This window comes from Panicum virgatum, chromosome 2N (assembly GCF_016808335.1).
Source record: "Panicum virgatum strain AP13 chromosome 2N, P.virgatum_v5, whole genome shotgun sequence".
Taxonomy (NCBI): domain Eukaryota; kingdom Viridiplantae; phylum Streptophyta; class Magnoliopsida; order Poales; family Poaceae; genus Panicum; species Panicum virgatum.
Genome location: NC_053146.1, coordinates 13,779,481 through 13,794,491, shown reverse-complemented (window position 1 = coordinate 13,794,491; position 15,011 = coordinate 13,779,481). Strand labels below are relative to the sequence as shown.

At 40.4% G+C, this 15,011-nt stretch overlaps 1 protein-coding gene across 6 annotated transcripts; it reads right to left on the bottom strand.

Moving 5' to 3' along the window:
- Positions 1-9,585: 9,585 nt before the first annotated feature.
- Positions 9,586-14,621, bottom strand: LOC120659828 (putative F-box/FBD/LRR-repeat protein At5g44950). Of its 6 annotated transcripts, none has more exons than XR_005669202.1 (5): positions 13,499-14,592; positions 13,245-13,379; positions 10,860-13,135; positions 9,894-10,362; positions 9,586-9,757 (listed from the first exon to the last, which is right to left on the bottom strand). XR_005669202.1 is itself a non-coding variant. In XM_039938075.1 (3 exons), the coding sequence occupies exons 1-3, from the start codon at positions 14,408-14,410 to the stop codon at positions 12,776-12,778; spliced, it is 1,407 nt and encodes a 468-aa protein (XP_039794009.1). In that variant the 5' UTR covers positions 14,411-14,621; the 3' UTR covers positions 9,588-12,775. The 6 variants fall into 6 exon arrangements, 1 of the variants encoding a protein (XP_039794009.1); XR_005669200.1 differs by having other exon boundaries at positions 9,588-10,116; positions 10,216-10,362; XR_005669203.1 differs by having other exon boundaries at positions 9,588-10,116; positions 10,216-10,280.
- Positions 14,622-15,011: the final 390 nt, after the last annotated feature.

Sequence of the window (15,011 nt, the reverse complement as noted above, 5' to 3'; positions counted from 1 at the left end):
CGACGCGTAAAAGATTTTGGCTGTCAATTTGTGGGTTACTGAGCTGGATATGGTTATGTGGCTTGATCAAATGCTTTCCGTGTTTTGAGAAGTTGTGCATACAGGTCACAGATCTTAACTATAGTTTGTTCAGCGCCATAGTTTAAGTTGACTTACTATTACGTGAATCCTCATACCACAATGGCTGAGTTTTTCTTTCAAGTATAATTGTTTGTTTCAAGTAATGTCAACCAGTCTTTCAGAGTTTGTGAAGTCGCAAACACAAGAATTTTATCCGAAACTATGACATCCATATCAAGGCTGTAGTAGTGGGCATGCGTATTCGGGCATTAGAGTGCAAGTCAACTTTGATTCATTCTTTAGAATGAATGCAATAGAGATAGGGGTAATAAGAATTGATGTTAAAAACAGTGATTACAATGAGAGTTCATTTATAGAACATCATAGGAGGCTTCAGATGAAGAAAAAGGGCTCCGAGAAGTGCTAGGTTAGATTTTGTGATAAGCAGATTGTGTCGTAATTGTTTACACATCAACCATGTTCTTCACTATAGTTTGTTCAGCACCATTGTGTATAAGCTAGTGCCGGTCTTTGGGTTAACGAATCTTCTACTTTGTTCAGCACCAGGCCTTGTATATTTTACTAAATATATAGGAGACACGACAAGAATATATGGAGCATACGTCATGAGGTTATCAATGGTAAGTTTGACCGATCTTGTGTTGAAAAAAGCTCTAGTGGAGATGTATATTTGGCAGTCAATTAGACAGGTAAGAACCAGAGTACATAGACAGATGGCATTCATGAACTCTTATATACTAAATAAATGAGTAGAGTTATTGAGTAGATTTAAGACAAATCTTTTTGGATTCGCTGGTATTAATTTGGCACCTCCACTCCGCCCTATAAAAGGAGCCTCCTTCGCACCGGAGCGGAGACAACCTTCAGTCTGGTCTTTGGTGTCTACAATGGACAACCTCAATACCCATTCTGAACAGGCCAATCAACCTCAAGGACAACAAGAAAATGGCCTTCCTTTGGATATACCAACAAGTCAGGTTTTAGATAGTCATATGATTGAACAACAGAGCACAAATCAGACGCCGCAATCGCTCTCCCTTGAGCAGCACAGGCTGCAGTTGAGTCAGGTTCTCCAACTCTGCGTAAGTGACTTTTTGTGCACTGATTTGGTTTTGAGTCTTGGATAGGCGTTGTCTTACTTCTTCTTCTTTTTTTATTATTATTTTTCCTCAAAAATAGAATGAGCAGGTTCAGGTGTCACAGCAGCAGGAAATTTCTATACAGAATGCAATTCTATCAAACCGTCTGACAACCGATGCGTTGTTCAAGAATGTTGAAGAGATAGCCAGCATGCGCTTAGAGTTGCAAAGGATCCGAGAGGTTCAAGAAACTTCATGGAATGCTTGGGGTCAATTGCTGCATCATGTTGTTAGTATATATGAAATGAATGAGGAACGTATTAGAATGATTGCTACGATGCAACAGGAAACAAACTCACATGTTTCAGGCCCTGAAGATGAAGCATCAAGTGTGGCGAGAACTGCAGCAGAGACAACCAATACTGATCGTACTTGTATGGTTTGCAACACTGGTGGTGCTTGTATGATGTTGCTGCCGTGCAAACACCTCTGCACCTGCAAGCCATGTGCAGTCCTTCTCAGGGCCTGCCCTATCTGCGGTGCTGTGAAGGATGATGCGATCGAGATCTAGTTCATATGAGAAGTGTAGAAACAATAGCAGCGATGGGAACCTGTTGTTTCTGATGTGCCTAATAAGAGTATGTGTGTTTTCTTTTTTTTTTCCAGTGCAAGTGTGTTGGAGCCTTGGTTTGTTATCCTCTCTTGTATGTTGTTCTATGGTAGTCTTCATATCAATATCATATTTCTGTTTTCCAATATTTTTAGGCATTTGCCATGTTTTGTTCCATCATTTCTTATTTTGAAGTTCCTGGTCTCCATTAGATGGAATTAGGTTCCATTGAACCATGGTCTCACATAGACCATGGAGCACCTAGCACCTGATCATGAATAGAGTGTAGGGTGCTGCTGAACACCTGGTTGGTCTAGCCGGCAGTCGGTTGTTCTTCCTTCCCCATTTCCGAGAGAAACGCCTGCACATAAGGAGGCTGATAAATTTGGTGATCTCACTATAGCTATGCTATCCTCCGAGTCAACGTCTTTCTGGCATGCACATCCTCATGCTTTGCCAGCTAACCAGCATTAGTTCCGAATCAAAATTAATGACCGTATTTTTTCTTCAGAAAAAACACGTGTGACAAAGTATTGCATTAAAAAATTTACATGGTATCTACTAAATATCTGTTAACAAATAGTCTACAATTGTCAAGAAGTAGCGGATACGCCGTGTTGCTGCAATTAAAGTAGGATATCGAAGAAGTAGGTGCAGGCACCGCAATTAAAATCTTAAGGAAACGTCACTACAGCCGTAGGTATTTTATGGAGGGTTTGACTAACTAGAGCGGGACAATTTAGGAGGTCTGCTATTGCTGGACTGGGGAAAGGATGCCGTTAGTCTATATCAGCCCACCGCGAACCCGAGACGTGCTCGTTTCGACAATGAGGTGTGCAGGACAGCAGGTGCGGTCTCTGGTTAGACCATCGCACACTGGAGACATGCTGGTTTTATGAGGTTTGTGGGTCAACATGCCAAATGAAGCATGGTTTTGTAACCAGGAGCCCATGAGCCCATGCATATTGCTCCAAAGTTTTGCTACACTGTTTGTTGTGGGTGGACCCAATCACATGATCTGAGTGTATGGTGGTGGTGCTTAGCATAGAGATGGTATATCTGCATTGCTGTTGAGTGCATCCCATGGTCAGGGCTAATTAACTGGAAATGTCTGGCCAGTATGGATCCTCCATAGGGCACAAAATGAGGGCATGTAAGTCTTAGGGACTAGTGAGCGCCAACGATGGAGGTAAGGGTGACATTTGGGGCCTCACTTACATGCCTAACTTACATGCCCTCATTTTGTGCCCTATGGAAAGATGGCATGTAAGTCCATGGTCCATCCCGGATAGGCCCAATTGCTGTTTTCACTTGGCATGTAAGTCCATAGTGAAAAGATGGCAAGGAAGAGTAGAGGTAAGGGTGACATTTGGGGCACAGGACTTGCATTTTCCGATCCCCTTCCGAGAGGAACTGGGCTAGTGGTGGGTAACAAATTTGGGAGAGGAATTTTGAGCCCATGATGTGCTATATAATTTTTTTATCTACTTTCCAATTTTATTTAAAGACTAATTATTAATTCTATTTACTTCTCCTTCAAACGTCATTCACAAATTAAGGATGTATTTAAACATACTCCAAAATTTCAATTTTCAATAACTACTTTGGTGAAATATATAATTACTCTATGCTTGTTCCTTTAACACAAATATTTTTTCATTTTTAAGGAGAATGAAACGCAGTTTAAAATTCAAAGAAATATCAAATCATTAGGAAATTTGCAAAGAGGTACATTGAAAGATTTCTGCCCATCTTTTTAGTACATTGATTTAGGTAGGTATCGATCCTACATAAGTGGATTGAAATTCCTAATCGATTTGAATTGGTTAATAAAAATCTTTGAATTTACCTGCAGTTCAAAACTAATGAATTAATGAGGAACAACCTGAGAAAGTTAGAATTTCATGGGGTCTTTTTGTTACTTGCCTGTTATTTGCAATAATTATATAATTCATTATTCAAGAGAAAATAATATCTAAATTGATATAGAAGAATTTCTAAAAATAAAAATTTTAATAATTTTGCCTGGATATATTAACATCTCAAACTTTACGTATTATTGTGGAAAGTTCAACGGAGTCCTCATCTTAACATGGAAATAGAAAAGTAGAAATAACTTCATACTGTTGCTTAAGAATTATATATTGTTTTTGTACTCAGCTTGTAGTAGGGATGACCCATGGTTGTTTCTAGATGTCTTGGTTACTAAGGCCCCATTTGGATCTCCTACAATTTATAGAAACCAGAGCTTAAAATTTTGTATGAGGTTCAGACAGCAGACTATTATATGATTATAGAATCCAACATCATTTTTTTATAATCCCACTATCTCCCTCCACCCTTGTATTTTGATATTATAAACACCAATTTTTTATGTATCTGGTACATTAAAAATATATGCCGATAACACTAATGAGATTTTGGTTCACTTACAGTACCCAAATAGTTTTTTTGAATTGCATATAGTCAACTATGACAGATCTCCAAAGTGAGGAAACATCTTAGAAATTGATGAGGCGTGCTTGTATTTATCATTGAACACAAGACTTATATTTATAAAAATAGCTGATTGCTGAATGATTTGTTGTTTTCTAATTAATTATCTCATTTTTTATTTTTATCTAATTTCTATTCAACTTGAATGCTAATGAGTTTTCAATTGTTCTTTCATTTAATGCCGAAACAATCCTTCAAACACTACCATATGTTTAGATCTTACTATAAAATTTCACATTTTATCTACACCCAATCATGTGCAGTAACTGTTTCAGGTTTACTTCCTTAAGTAAAAATATTTAAATATTCTAAATGAACCAAACAAATTGATTCGAGTTTTAATAAATTTAAATAAAATTTCCGATCACTCAAAAGGACATCATAGGGGTACCTAAATACTCTTATTTCTTCTTTTAGTGATTTGGTTGTAGTTTTGGTCCTAACTTGTGGATTGTATATGTTTCTTACTTATTTAGGCTAGTGCATTCATGACAAATGTTTGAATTAATTTGAGATCAAAATAGTAAAAGTTGTTCGACAGCCCCATAACTATGAAATGAAATAATGTGGAACATAATAAATTTAATAGGTTCAGTAAAAGGCAATTTACAGAGTGGCTACTAAATTAGTGTTACCTTACAATGGCTAAACAGCTAAGACAAAAAGTGGTACACAGCAGCTGAGGCTTACAGTTGTCAAGAAATGCTTATGGTGCACAAGATGCGGTGTTGGCTACTAACTTTTTTGGGCATGTCAACATTGATTCCAAATCAAAACCATAAGCATCAGCATTTTTTCCCCTTAAAACACAATTGAGCACACTTCGTTAAGAAGCAAGTTTATGCGGTGGCTAAATAGCTGTTAACTTACATTAACTTACAGGGGCTACACAGCTAAGACAAAAGATGTACACGACAATTGGATGACAACCTACAACCTACCGTTGTATTACATCACTACAGCCATAGGCGTTATCGAAGCGGGGTTGACCGATGAGAGAGAGAAAATTCTAGGAGGTCTGCTATGGCTGGAGAGAGGAGAGCGAGGATGTTGTTATGTTACATCAGCCTACCGTACTGTGTATCGGGTATGCAGTTCCCCAAGGATGTGTGTGGCACAATCCGGTCAGCCCACCGCTCATGGTGAGATGTGGTGGTAGGCTTGGCTACGGTGCTGCAGATGGCAGACACGATCACAAGATCATGGTCCAACTCCAAAATGGTGCCTAGCCTAAAGGTGGGGTATTCCTTTCCATAGACAGCATTCCATGGCTCAGGTGCTAGCTGCCAATGGCCAGGTGGTGGCCTGGTTCATCCACACGACACAAGGCATGAGCTTGCAGATAGATATCCTAGTATGGTGGGCTTTGATAGTAGGTGGAGCCAGGTGGAAAGATGGAAGGGAAGTTGAAGATACGAGCCTAGCATATCTTGTCTAGGAAGTCAGACGCTGACATGTAGGTCTTTAGGTTTAGCCTCTTTTTTTTTACCTTCTGAGACTGGGATTCTGAATCAGTGCTATGCATTTGAATCTTACTATTACACCCGGTTTTAGGAACAAAACCGAATGCATAACTATATATATGCCAGGATCAAGTTCCATACATATAGAGACATTATGAGTGAATAATCAGTAATAGTATTAAAAAAAGAGAATTACAACAATTAAAAGACAATCATAGTTATACAGCTTATTCTAGAAATGAAGGCTTCAAAACTTCACAAACATTCGACTGGGGGTTGCGTATGCTTAGAACTCAGCATCATCTTCAAAATACTTCTCACACCTTTTCCTTCTGAGCAGCAGTAAGCAAGAGTGAGTACACTTATAGTTGGTACTCAGTAAGACCACAAAAAAATGACCAGAGTATGATTTAAGTTCATCTTTAAGTTAAATTAATCATGTGAGGGTCCAAACCGCTCTTGCGTGAGCATGACTGATATATCAGTTTTCACTCTACAGAGGTTGTACATTTTCATCACAATTCGCGTAAAAGTTCCAAAGAACTTTGGACCCAACCACGCTATGCTAGCTAGGCACAATACCACACTTCCGATGTGTGATTGCATATGGACGCTACGAGGTCTTTACAAAGATTCGCTAGCAAGTGACAATCCGCTAAGGTTTCAAGCCAAAGCAGAGCATAAACCTCCCTAATGGTCAGCACCTTAGCCAAGACTGCTACCCCAAGAGGACCGGGCTATACCCCATCATTGCATCCACTCTTGCCCTTTCGGTAAGACAGTCACAAGCTAGAGTTTCTAATTAATTAGCTAAGACTAGAGCCATATAGTATTGTGGTTGTAGTGTTTTCTTGGGTGGTATTGTGGTTGTAGTGTTTTCTTGGGTGGTTCTCCATGCTCCAATTAAATAAAGTATTCTTATATATAAGTATAGATAGAAGAATGGTTAGGGTCACTTGACTTTCTCCAACGAAAAGCTACTCTTACTGCTCCTCAGCTCTTACTCATACAAAGCGTCTTGACATTTCAAGCTTTGAATAACGATACTTCTCAAAAACATACAAAGAAAACAACAAGTACAACTAAGAATAATACACCAAAACAAAAAAAGGCTTTAAAAAGCATACCGAAGGATAGGGCTCGTTGCTACGGTTACGGGGAAAGCAAGAAACGGGGGGAAAATGGAGCTACGGTTGAAAAGAGACAACTATCAGAAGATTTGTGTTAACAAAGAAACTATGAGCTTCATTTGTATTAATTAGAACTCACATGTAAAGATATTTAAAAGAAATATGATTAATTATAACTAAGTCACATTATATTTGCATTTATAAAATTGAAGTAAAACTTAGTCAGATTTTATATATAATTGTCTATGTAGAAATTACACTACTTAAACAATTAATTAGAGAACAGATATGCGATAGCATCTAAACAAATAAATTTATGATTGGTGTTGAGCTTAACAGATTATAGCTCATTATTTATGAAAACTCGAGGTGTATACTTAAATAGATTTTAATTAGAAAACTACTAGATGATGAAATTTAATCAAATTTAATCAATATTTAATTTTAAAACAGGAACTATGGCACAATGACACTACTGAACGATAGCTTAGTCTATTAGAGCATCTCCAACAAATTACTCATACCTCATACCTTAAATATTCTCTTTCTCCATTACCAATAGCTACTTTTGTTTTTTAGGTAATGGTTGCTGCAGCAGATTACCAAAATTCAATCACCAATAATAGGTTAGAGGGGGAAATCCCCTTCATTTAGGTGAGAGAGAGGTGTGTTTTGGTGATTGCCAAAAACTTATAAGTAATGGGGATCGGATTGGTAATCTGTTGGAGCACCTCCATCACCAAAACATCATTTTTTTGGTATTGGGGAGAGGGATGAGTAATCTGTTGGAAATGAGACTAACGCAGCAGAAATGGGTTGAAACGGATTTCTAACGACGATTCAACGAGCTAAACGGTGATTCAGGGACCTAGTCACGATTAACTATAGATTGCGAGGGCTACCAAAAAAGATTTGCAAGACACAGAAAATTGTGCTCACAGAGGATAACAAGGTTATAAAGCTACTGCACACGTTGCAAGGATCACGTGAGCACAAGAATCGTTGAAAACAGAGTTAAAACGAAGAAGTTATGGCTAAACCAGGGTTCCAGGGGCTTATTTGTAAAAGATTTGAAAGATAAAGGGCCTAACTGAAAGAAATCGAGGACTAAAATGTAAATAAACCTTAAACTTCAAGGGCTAGAAGGCAAAACTAGAGGTCCTAGGCTGCGGGTTAGATTTTAGAAAAAGGCAGGGCTAGAACATAAAAAATAGGACTAAAATCTAATTACTTTTGAACTGGAGAGGACTGTGATTGATTTGTAGAAATGGAAGGGGCCTTTTTAAAAACTGGTGAGGGTTGACGGATTGTTGGATCTCGATCCAACGGTGACCGGCGGGCGAGGCGGCTCGTTTGGCGCGCACTGTCGCCGGCAGTGAGGTCTGCGCTGGGGCTCGCCGGACTTGGCTGAAAATGGACGTTCGGGGGCGGTTTTGCACGGGAAATGGCCGAGGAGAGAGCGGAGGTGACGGGGAACGCAAAGGCAGGGTCTGCACGGGGCTTTGGCGAGCAGGGTAGGGCACTCTACGGCGGCGCGCAGGTGGCTAGCTCCGACAAGCTATTTGGGCGGCTAGGAGACACGAGAGAGGGGGGAAGAAGGTCGGCGAGGGTCCCTACCACGATACGAAGCTTCGAGGGTGCTCGGATGTCGAGGGCAGGCGGCGAAATGACAAGACGACGGCAGCGGCTCCGAGCTTCAAAGGTGGCGGCACTAGGGCTAGGGTCAGTGCGAGGCGGTAGCACTATTTATGAGGGGGTCGGAGTCTCGGCATGCAGGCCCAAGGCGCGGAGCGGCGGTACGCGCGACCGGGTTGGACTCGGGTTCGAGTTTGGCTCTGGCACGAGGAAGGGAACGGCCCTAATGGGCAGGGCCCACCTGGCGGTGAGGATGAGAGAAGGGAGAGGGGGCGACGGGTTGGGCCGAAAGAAGGGAAACAGGCCGGTTGTGCTGGGCTGCGCGGGGAGAATTTGGGCTGGTTGAAAACGAAAAGAGAGAAGGGAAAGGGAGAGGAAAAGAATGGGCCGAGCCAAAAGAATGTTATGGTGGGCTGCAAAGGAGAAGGAGAGGGAGAGAGAAAAGGGAAATGTTTTTTTAATAAAGAACACACACAATTCACTTGAATTTAAATTTGGAGAATTTAAATTCAAGTAAACTCAAACACTAAAATGATGCAATGCAGCATGAATGCAAGAGGAACATAACAACCTCAATTAATTTAGAAAAAACAACCAATTATATTTTATTATATTTTTTATACTAAATTTCTTGTAAAGAGAATAAATATTGAAAAAAATTAAACTTATGACAAAATTGTTGCTTTATTTTTTTACTTTTAATCACATCCTGAAATTCAATAATTTCAGGGTACGACTGTTATGATTTTATCTACTTTTCAATTTTATTCACAAACATGATAGTGATTTTTCTGTTCAGTGCAAAGAACACCAATGCTATATATACATCATAGTGATTTCTTCCAGAGATGATTAAAATTGCATCCTACCAATAATACTCATACATTCATACATCCAATAAATCATTTTTTGTACACCCAGGTTCTACGATTTTGGGAGCAACAATTTTATTGGAGCAGCACAAATACACCAGGACTTATGTACTTGTTCATTCAGAGTTCATAGTTCAGACGAGCTTATGCACTTTTGGCAGGAAAAAGGTTCCAGCTAGCTAGAAAGAAAAATTATTGCACGAATAAAGAAAACTATCCTATCAGAAGAAACAATATTATTCAGATCTTAAAATAGGTATGTAACAAAAGACTTCCAGTCATACTAGATGGGAATGACATAATACATAAATTTGATTATGCGCCTTGAAAATTGACACAAAACATCTAGGGGAAGCATACTTTCTTTTTTCTTCACTGCAAGTTCATCAATCTGCCACAATGTTAGGATTGTCCATAATTCAATCCAAAACTAGATAAAAAAACATTTGCTGGAAAGGAATTTTTGCCCTACATAATTGCATAGCTGAAACCACATATAAAAGCTAACATAACATAACAGGTTCTACCTCAGCGGGAACCAGAATCAAATGAAGGGTCTTCAGCGTCGGGAGTATTTAAAGGAGAGCTTGTTGGATGAAGCACATAATGAGTGAGATAACCAACAATCCTTAGCACTGTCCAAAAAGAAACCTAATAGACCCTCAGGCACATTGGAAAGCCTAGAAACCACATTGTGACTCCACCATGATCACCAAAGTTTCGTTCTATCACCAGAGCAAGGGCAGGTACCTCCACCAGCAGAGTCAAAATGATAGTGGGAATAATCAAAGCAGAAGGAAGAAAAGGAAGTCAAAGGCTCACAAGGTGAAAGGTAAAACATGCAAATACCTGAGGAACTGTAATCTCGAGGTGGAGCCAGTATTGGAAACCAGAGAACCATTACATCTTTAGTGCTGCAGATACAAAGATACCAGCAAACTTCACAGAAGATGATGGAAACATCCAACATTGAGAAGAGAGACCCGGAAGTCTAATCTGAAAGGCCCATGTAACAAAATAGTAAAAAATAGTACTCCTTCCATCCCGTGTGCAATTCTAAGATTAAAAAAAAACAAAGAGTGCAATCCTAGCAAGTAGCAATAACTACCTGCCTTATACTATCAAATATATATTTTAGGAATTAATTAACTAACTCCATGCAAATTGAACACCTTTTATGCCTAACTCAATGGGATTAAGACAATTACTTGGTACGATGGTCATTTGCCAACAACACTAATCTATCTGGAAAAAATTAGCATTGCGCTCTTCATGGGACAGAGGGAGTAACTCCTATTGCGTATCAAATACAGTCTCAGCACCTGTACCTTGGGATCAATCATCAGAGACCGAAAATCATCTGTATGCATTGTATTTCATAAATAGAACTAATCTAACCAACAAACACATATTCAAACTGCACACTGCGTATCTAGAGCTGTCTCCTCTGATTTCAGTTAACAAATTATAACACACAATATATCAGAGTTTACCTAACAATCCTCCAATGCTCTTTTAATCTGAACAATGTTCAGATGGATAAACCAGGGATCAGCAGTTCAGCACTAATACAGTAATACTTCAAGTTGGTCTGATTCAAAAATAAAAATAAAAACTTAATGTCAGTATGCATCCTCTAACAAAAAATAGCATGTAATTTACAGGATAAATTATCAAAGAGTAATGAGAAATGACAACTGAAACCTGGAGGTCTGATTCAAAAAATAAAATAAAAAAACTAATGTCAGTATGCATCCTCTAACAAAAAAAGAGCATGTAATTTACAGGATAAATTATCCAAAGAGTAAGGAGTAATGATAACTAAATCCGGAAAAAATAGCTTCATAGATATGCAGAAGTGAAAAAGATATTGAGACCACAGTTATCTGGGAATCTAAAAAGTTATTGTTTTTGGGTTTCAGTTATCATTATTCATTAGCAACAAGTGAGGCTTCAATAGCACAAAACATAATGAACTTTGTTTTCAGCAAAATAATGAACTTTGTTTTCAGAACTTGAAAGTAAACTTAGAGAACATGGTCTACACTGCATTAAAAGTTCCATGTTGTTATCCTATAGGCATATTTATGTTTTGCAAGAGCCCAAAAGGTCATCATTCGACTAAATAAACACAAAAAAGGGTCTGTGTTCACAGGTTTACATATCTCGCCCGCATCCTTCTAAGATTATGCAATAAACTAACCACAGAAGAAAAAGGAACTGCCAGTGTAGCTACAGAAATGGCCCTGTATTTTTCATTACTGAAATTATATGGTCAATCACCTGGTCCACATCTCTATATGAACAGGACTCAAGTTCTGTATCTACAATCAGGAAGAGTCCTAAGCATAAGCGTCATGTATAGAACAGCAAAGAATCACAAATGTACATACTACTTCTAAGGATCCAAAATGGTGAATACAACTGGTCAAAATGAGCCATATTACCAATGACAGGTATTTTATGGACTTAATGTGACAGTAGTGGGACAGAACAATACTTGCTAGAAAGCTTCATCAAATCAACCATTATTTGCAACATGACTGTACGAAAGCTAACAAGATGTCTGACAAGGTATTTCATTTTCAACAGTTAGTTCAATTAACTGGTGGGACCTAAGACATCGACGAGTAGAATAATTGCTAACTCACAATGGATCAAGTTCAGGAATCTAACTAGGCACACTTCCATTTTTTATAACTAAGGGTAAAATGTACACAAAAAGGTATGAGAAAAATATATATTTACCAACAAACACACATCACATAAATTTGTAAACAAAAAGGGATATGACATAACTTGCTAGAACATTATCAGGGTAAACCAGTTAAGAAGCCAGGGGTCTTGCTGAATGAAAACAGAATACAGATGTCTTGTGAAACTAATTCTTTAAGATGCCACATATAATGGTAAAAATAGTAAGGTTCCACATGATTAAACAAAATATCAGTATAGGCATGGTATAAGGAATTTCAACTCGCTATTCCATCCTAACCATGAATAGCAACAATATTACTGGAAAATCGTAAGGACTTACAATAGCTCTACTGAAATATTTATACAGTAGGTAAGGTATAGTCAAACCATGTTGAAGTGTGATGTATCAATTATCAAAACATTTAATTATTGCTCTCAAGAAAAACAGAGCACCTCATGATGCTACCTTCTAAAGCTGTGGCTGCTATTGTTGATTAGCCCTCCTTCATCAATGCAATTGATGGGCATGGCTTTATATAGTAGCACTCAAGAGAAACAGTATATGTATGTAGTCCGGCTAATATCAGAAGGTTGCAGAATTGTACAAATTACAAAACACTACACACAATAGAATCACGCAATATGAACAAAACACAGATGTGAAAATGAGCTAGGCAAGAATAACTACTCAAAAACACAAACTAACCAAGTTTCAACATCTATATTCAAAAGGATCAGTTATTGACAAATCATGGACATGTTTTATATGTGTAAGATTTTTGTCCCAAGATCTACAAACTGTGAAATAAAACTGTGCGCTTCTCGAAACCCTTTTCTCGAGCTCAAGTAAACTATGCTGCTCTGCAATAAACTTTTGATTATGGCAGGCTCCACCCTCAAATGTCATTGACTCCAGCATTTTTGCGTTCAATACAAAGAATAATGCAAAGTTCACATGAGACTTTATGCCATAATAATTCTTCAACACTACAGTCTTCAGACGGATATCAAGGCATCTAATAACATCATGGTGTTTACGACACCATGAATTTCTGTCCACCGACAGAAAAAGCTGAAAAAAATGGAAAAAAATCATATCAAGAATACACATAATAGTAAGTTGACCAACAGGGAGTAGGCCAATAGTCAAACACTATGAACTGCAAATGCTGTACTGTTACCTCGATGTACAGCTTCTCCAAGCATGGAAAGCATCTCATTAAATCAAGAACCATATCCAGGCTAAGTGTATGAATATCAACAGCTAGAATCTTGATAGTACACACCACTGCCGTAGCGCTAACAGAACGCAAGTCCTTTAACAAACACAGAAATTGCATTAGTCTATCTCCATAAATGTAAACATTATGAAAGTTTCGTTGTACAAGTAACTTCGATAAGAAGCCTTGTGAAGGAAGAGTAGGATCCCTAGTACCTGAACTGCTGTAGTGCCAAATGCCAGCTTGAAGTAACGATCGCGGTCAGAAATCCAGCCCAATGTTTGCAGCTTTGGTGCTGCAATTATTGACAGACGAAGGTCTTGAAATAGTTCGAGTTGCAGCAGCCTTTCAAGCGAAGGGGCATTCCCGATGATGAGTTCCCCTGAGAAATTTCGCACACCGATGCTTACAAGGCTCTGGGAGTTGATCCGGACACGACTGAAGCCAACGCTGCGACTAAGCAGCAAGCACTCCAGGACAGGAGATCCGGCAATCATGCTCTGTAGTGAGTCCTCCGAGACGCTGACGCTCTCAAGAGCAAGCTCCCTGAGCTGGGGGAAGCGAAGCGCTCCGGCAGTGCCTTCCGGGATGCGGCATTTGCTGATGGTGGCCAGGCGGAGGGTGGCCGAGAAACGAAAGAAGGCAGAATCCGGCAGCCATGGCAAGGGTGACTGCAAGTTTATCAATTCGCCGATGTGGAACTCGAGCTCCCGGAGGCCGTCGAGCGCGGGCGAGCAGATCCAGGAGCCGACCGCCGAGGGGCAGAGCAGGAGCTGGAGCGCGGAGACGGAGAAGCGGCGAGCCGGGCCCGGGTGGGCGGCAAGGATCCGCGAGATGAGGCCGGCGCGGGAGATCTCGCCCTCGTCGGGGAGGTCGCCGCCGTCGAGGCTGAGAGGCGCGGAGCGCCACAGGTGGCGCCACCGGGAGGCGAGGGCCTGCGTGCGGGCGGCATCCTTGATGGGGAGGAGGGAGATGATCTCGCCGAGAATAGCGTCGGGGAGTCCGCTGATGCGATCGACGCCGCCGCCGCCGCAGCAGCAGCAGCAGCAGCCGACTCCTCCTTCCTCGCCGGCGCCGAGCGACGGCGGCGGCCCTTGCGGCTTGGGATGGGGTGCTTCCGTCGCCATTGCAGGCGGTGGTCGCGGCTCAGTTGGTGGAGACTGGAGAGCCTGAGATCGCCTCCGGGTGTTGCCCCTGGGCGGCCTCCATTATCCTCTTGTTGGCGCCGCGAGTCAGCGCCACCATCTCCGGCGCTGCTCGCGGTGGCGGAGGCCGGAGAGCCGCAATTACCCCGGCGGATGGATAGACGAACGCTTCAGCAAACAGGGTTGGAATCTACGTTTGGGCCGTGGGTTCCAGGCCCACTAAGCCCAAATACAGACTAGTTACGGGCCGGGCCGAGCTGGGCCATGTTGCATGAAAAGCAAATTAGTTTGTAATCCGACTCTTATTCTGTTTTTTTTATTGAGTCATGCCTCAGCTTTTTTTCCTTCCTCAAAAAAAAAAAAGAGAGTCATGCATCAGCTCTGTCCCTATGCAATGGGGGTTTACTTGCTTCAAGGGGGAATTCAACAGAAAATGGAGACTGCCATAGCCAATTTCTTCTGAAAAGAAAATACCATTTGGTCAGGTGGCAACGTTTGGTGGTTCCAAAGGAGAGCGGTGGTTTAGGGTTTACAGATACATGAGTGATGAATACATGTCTACTGGTGGAATGGATCTTCAAAT

Coding starts and splice junctions, on each gene's coding strand:
- LOC120659828 (XM_039938075.1), bottom strand. CDS start 14,410: ATGGCGACGGAAGCACCCCATCCCAAGCCGCAAGGGCCGCCGCCGTCG. Junction 13,380..13,498: donor TTGGCACTACAGCAGTTCAG/GTACTAGGGATC, acceptor TGTTTGTTAAAG/GACTTGCGTTCTGTTAGCGC. Junction 13,136..13,244: donor TGGAGAAGCTGTACATCGAG/GTAACAGTACAG, acceptor CATTTTTTTCAG/CTTTTTCTGTCGGTGGACAG.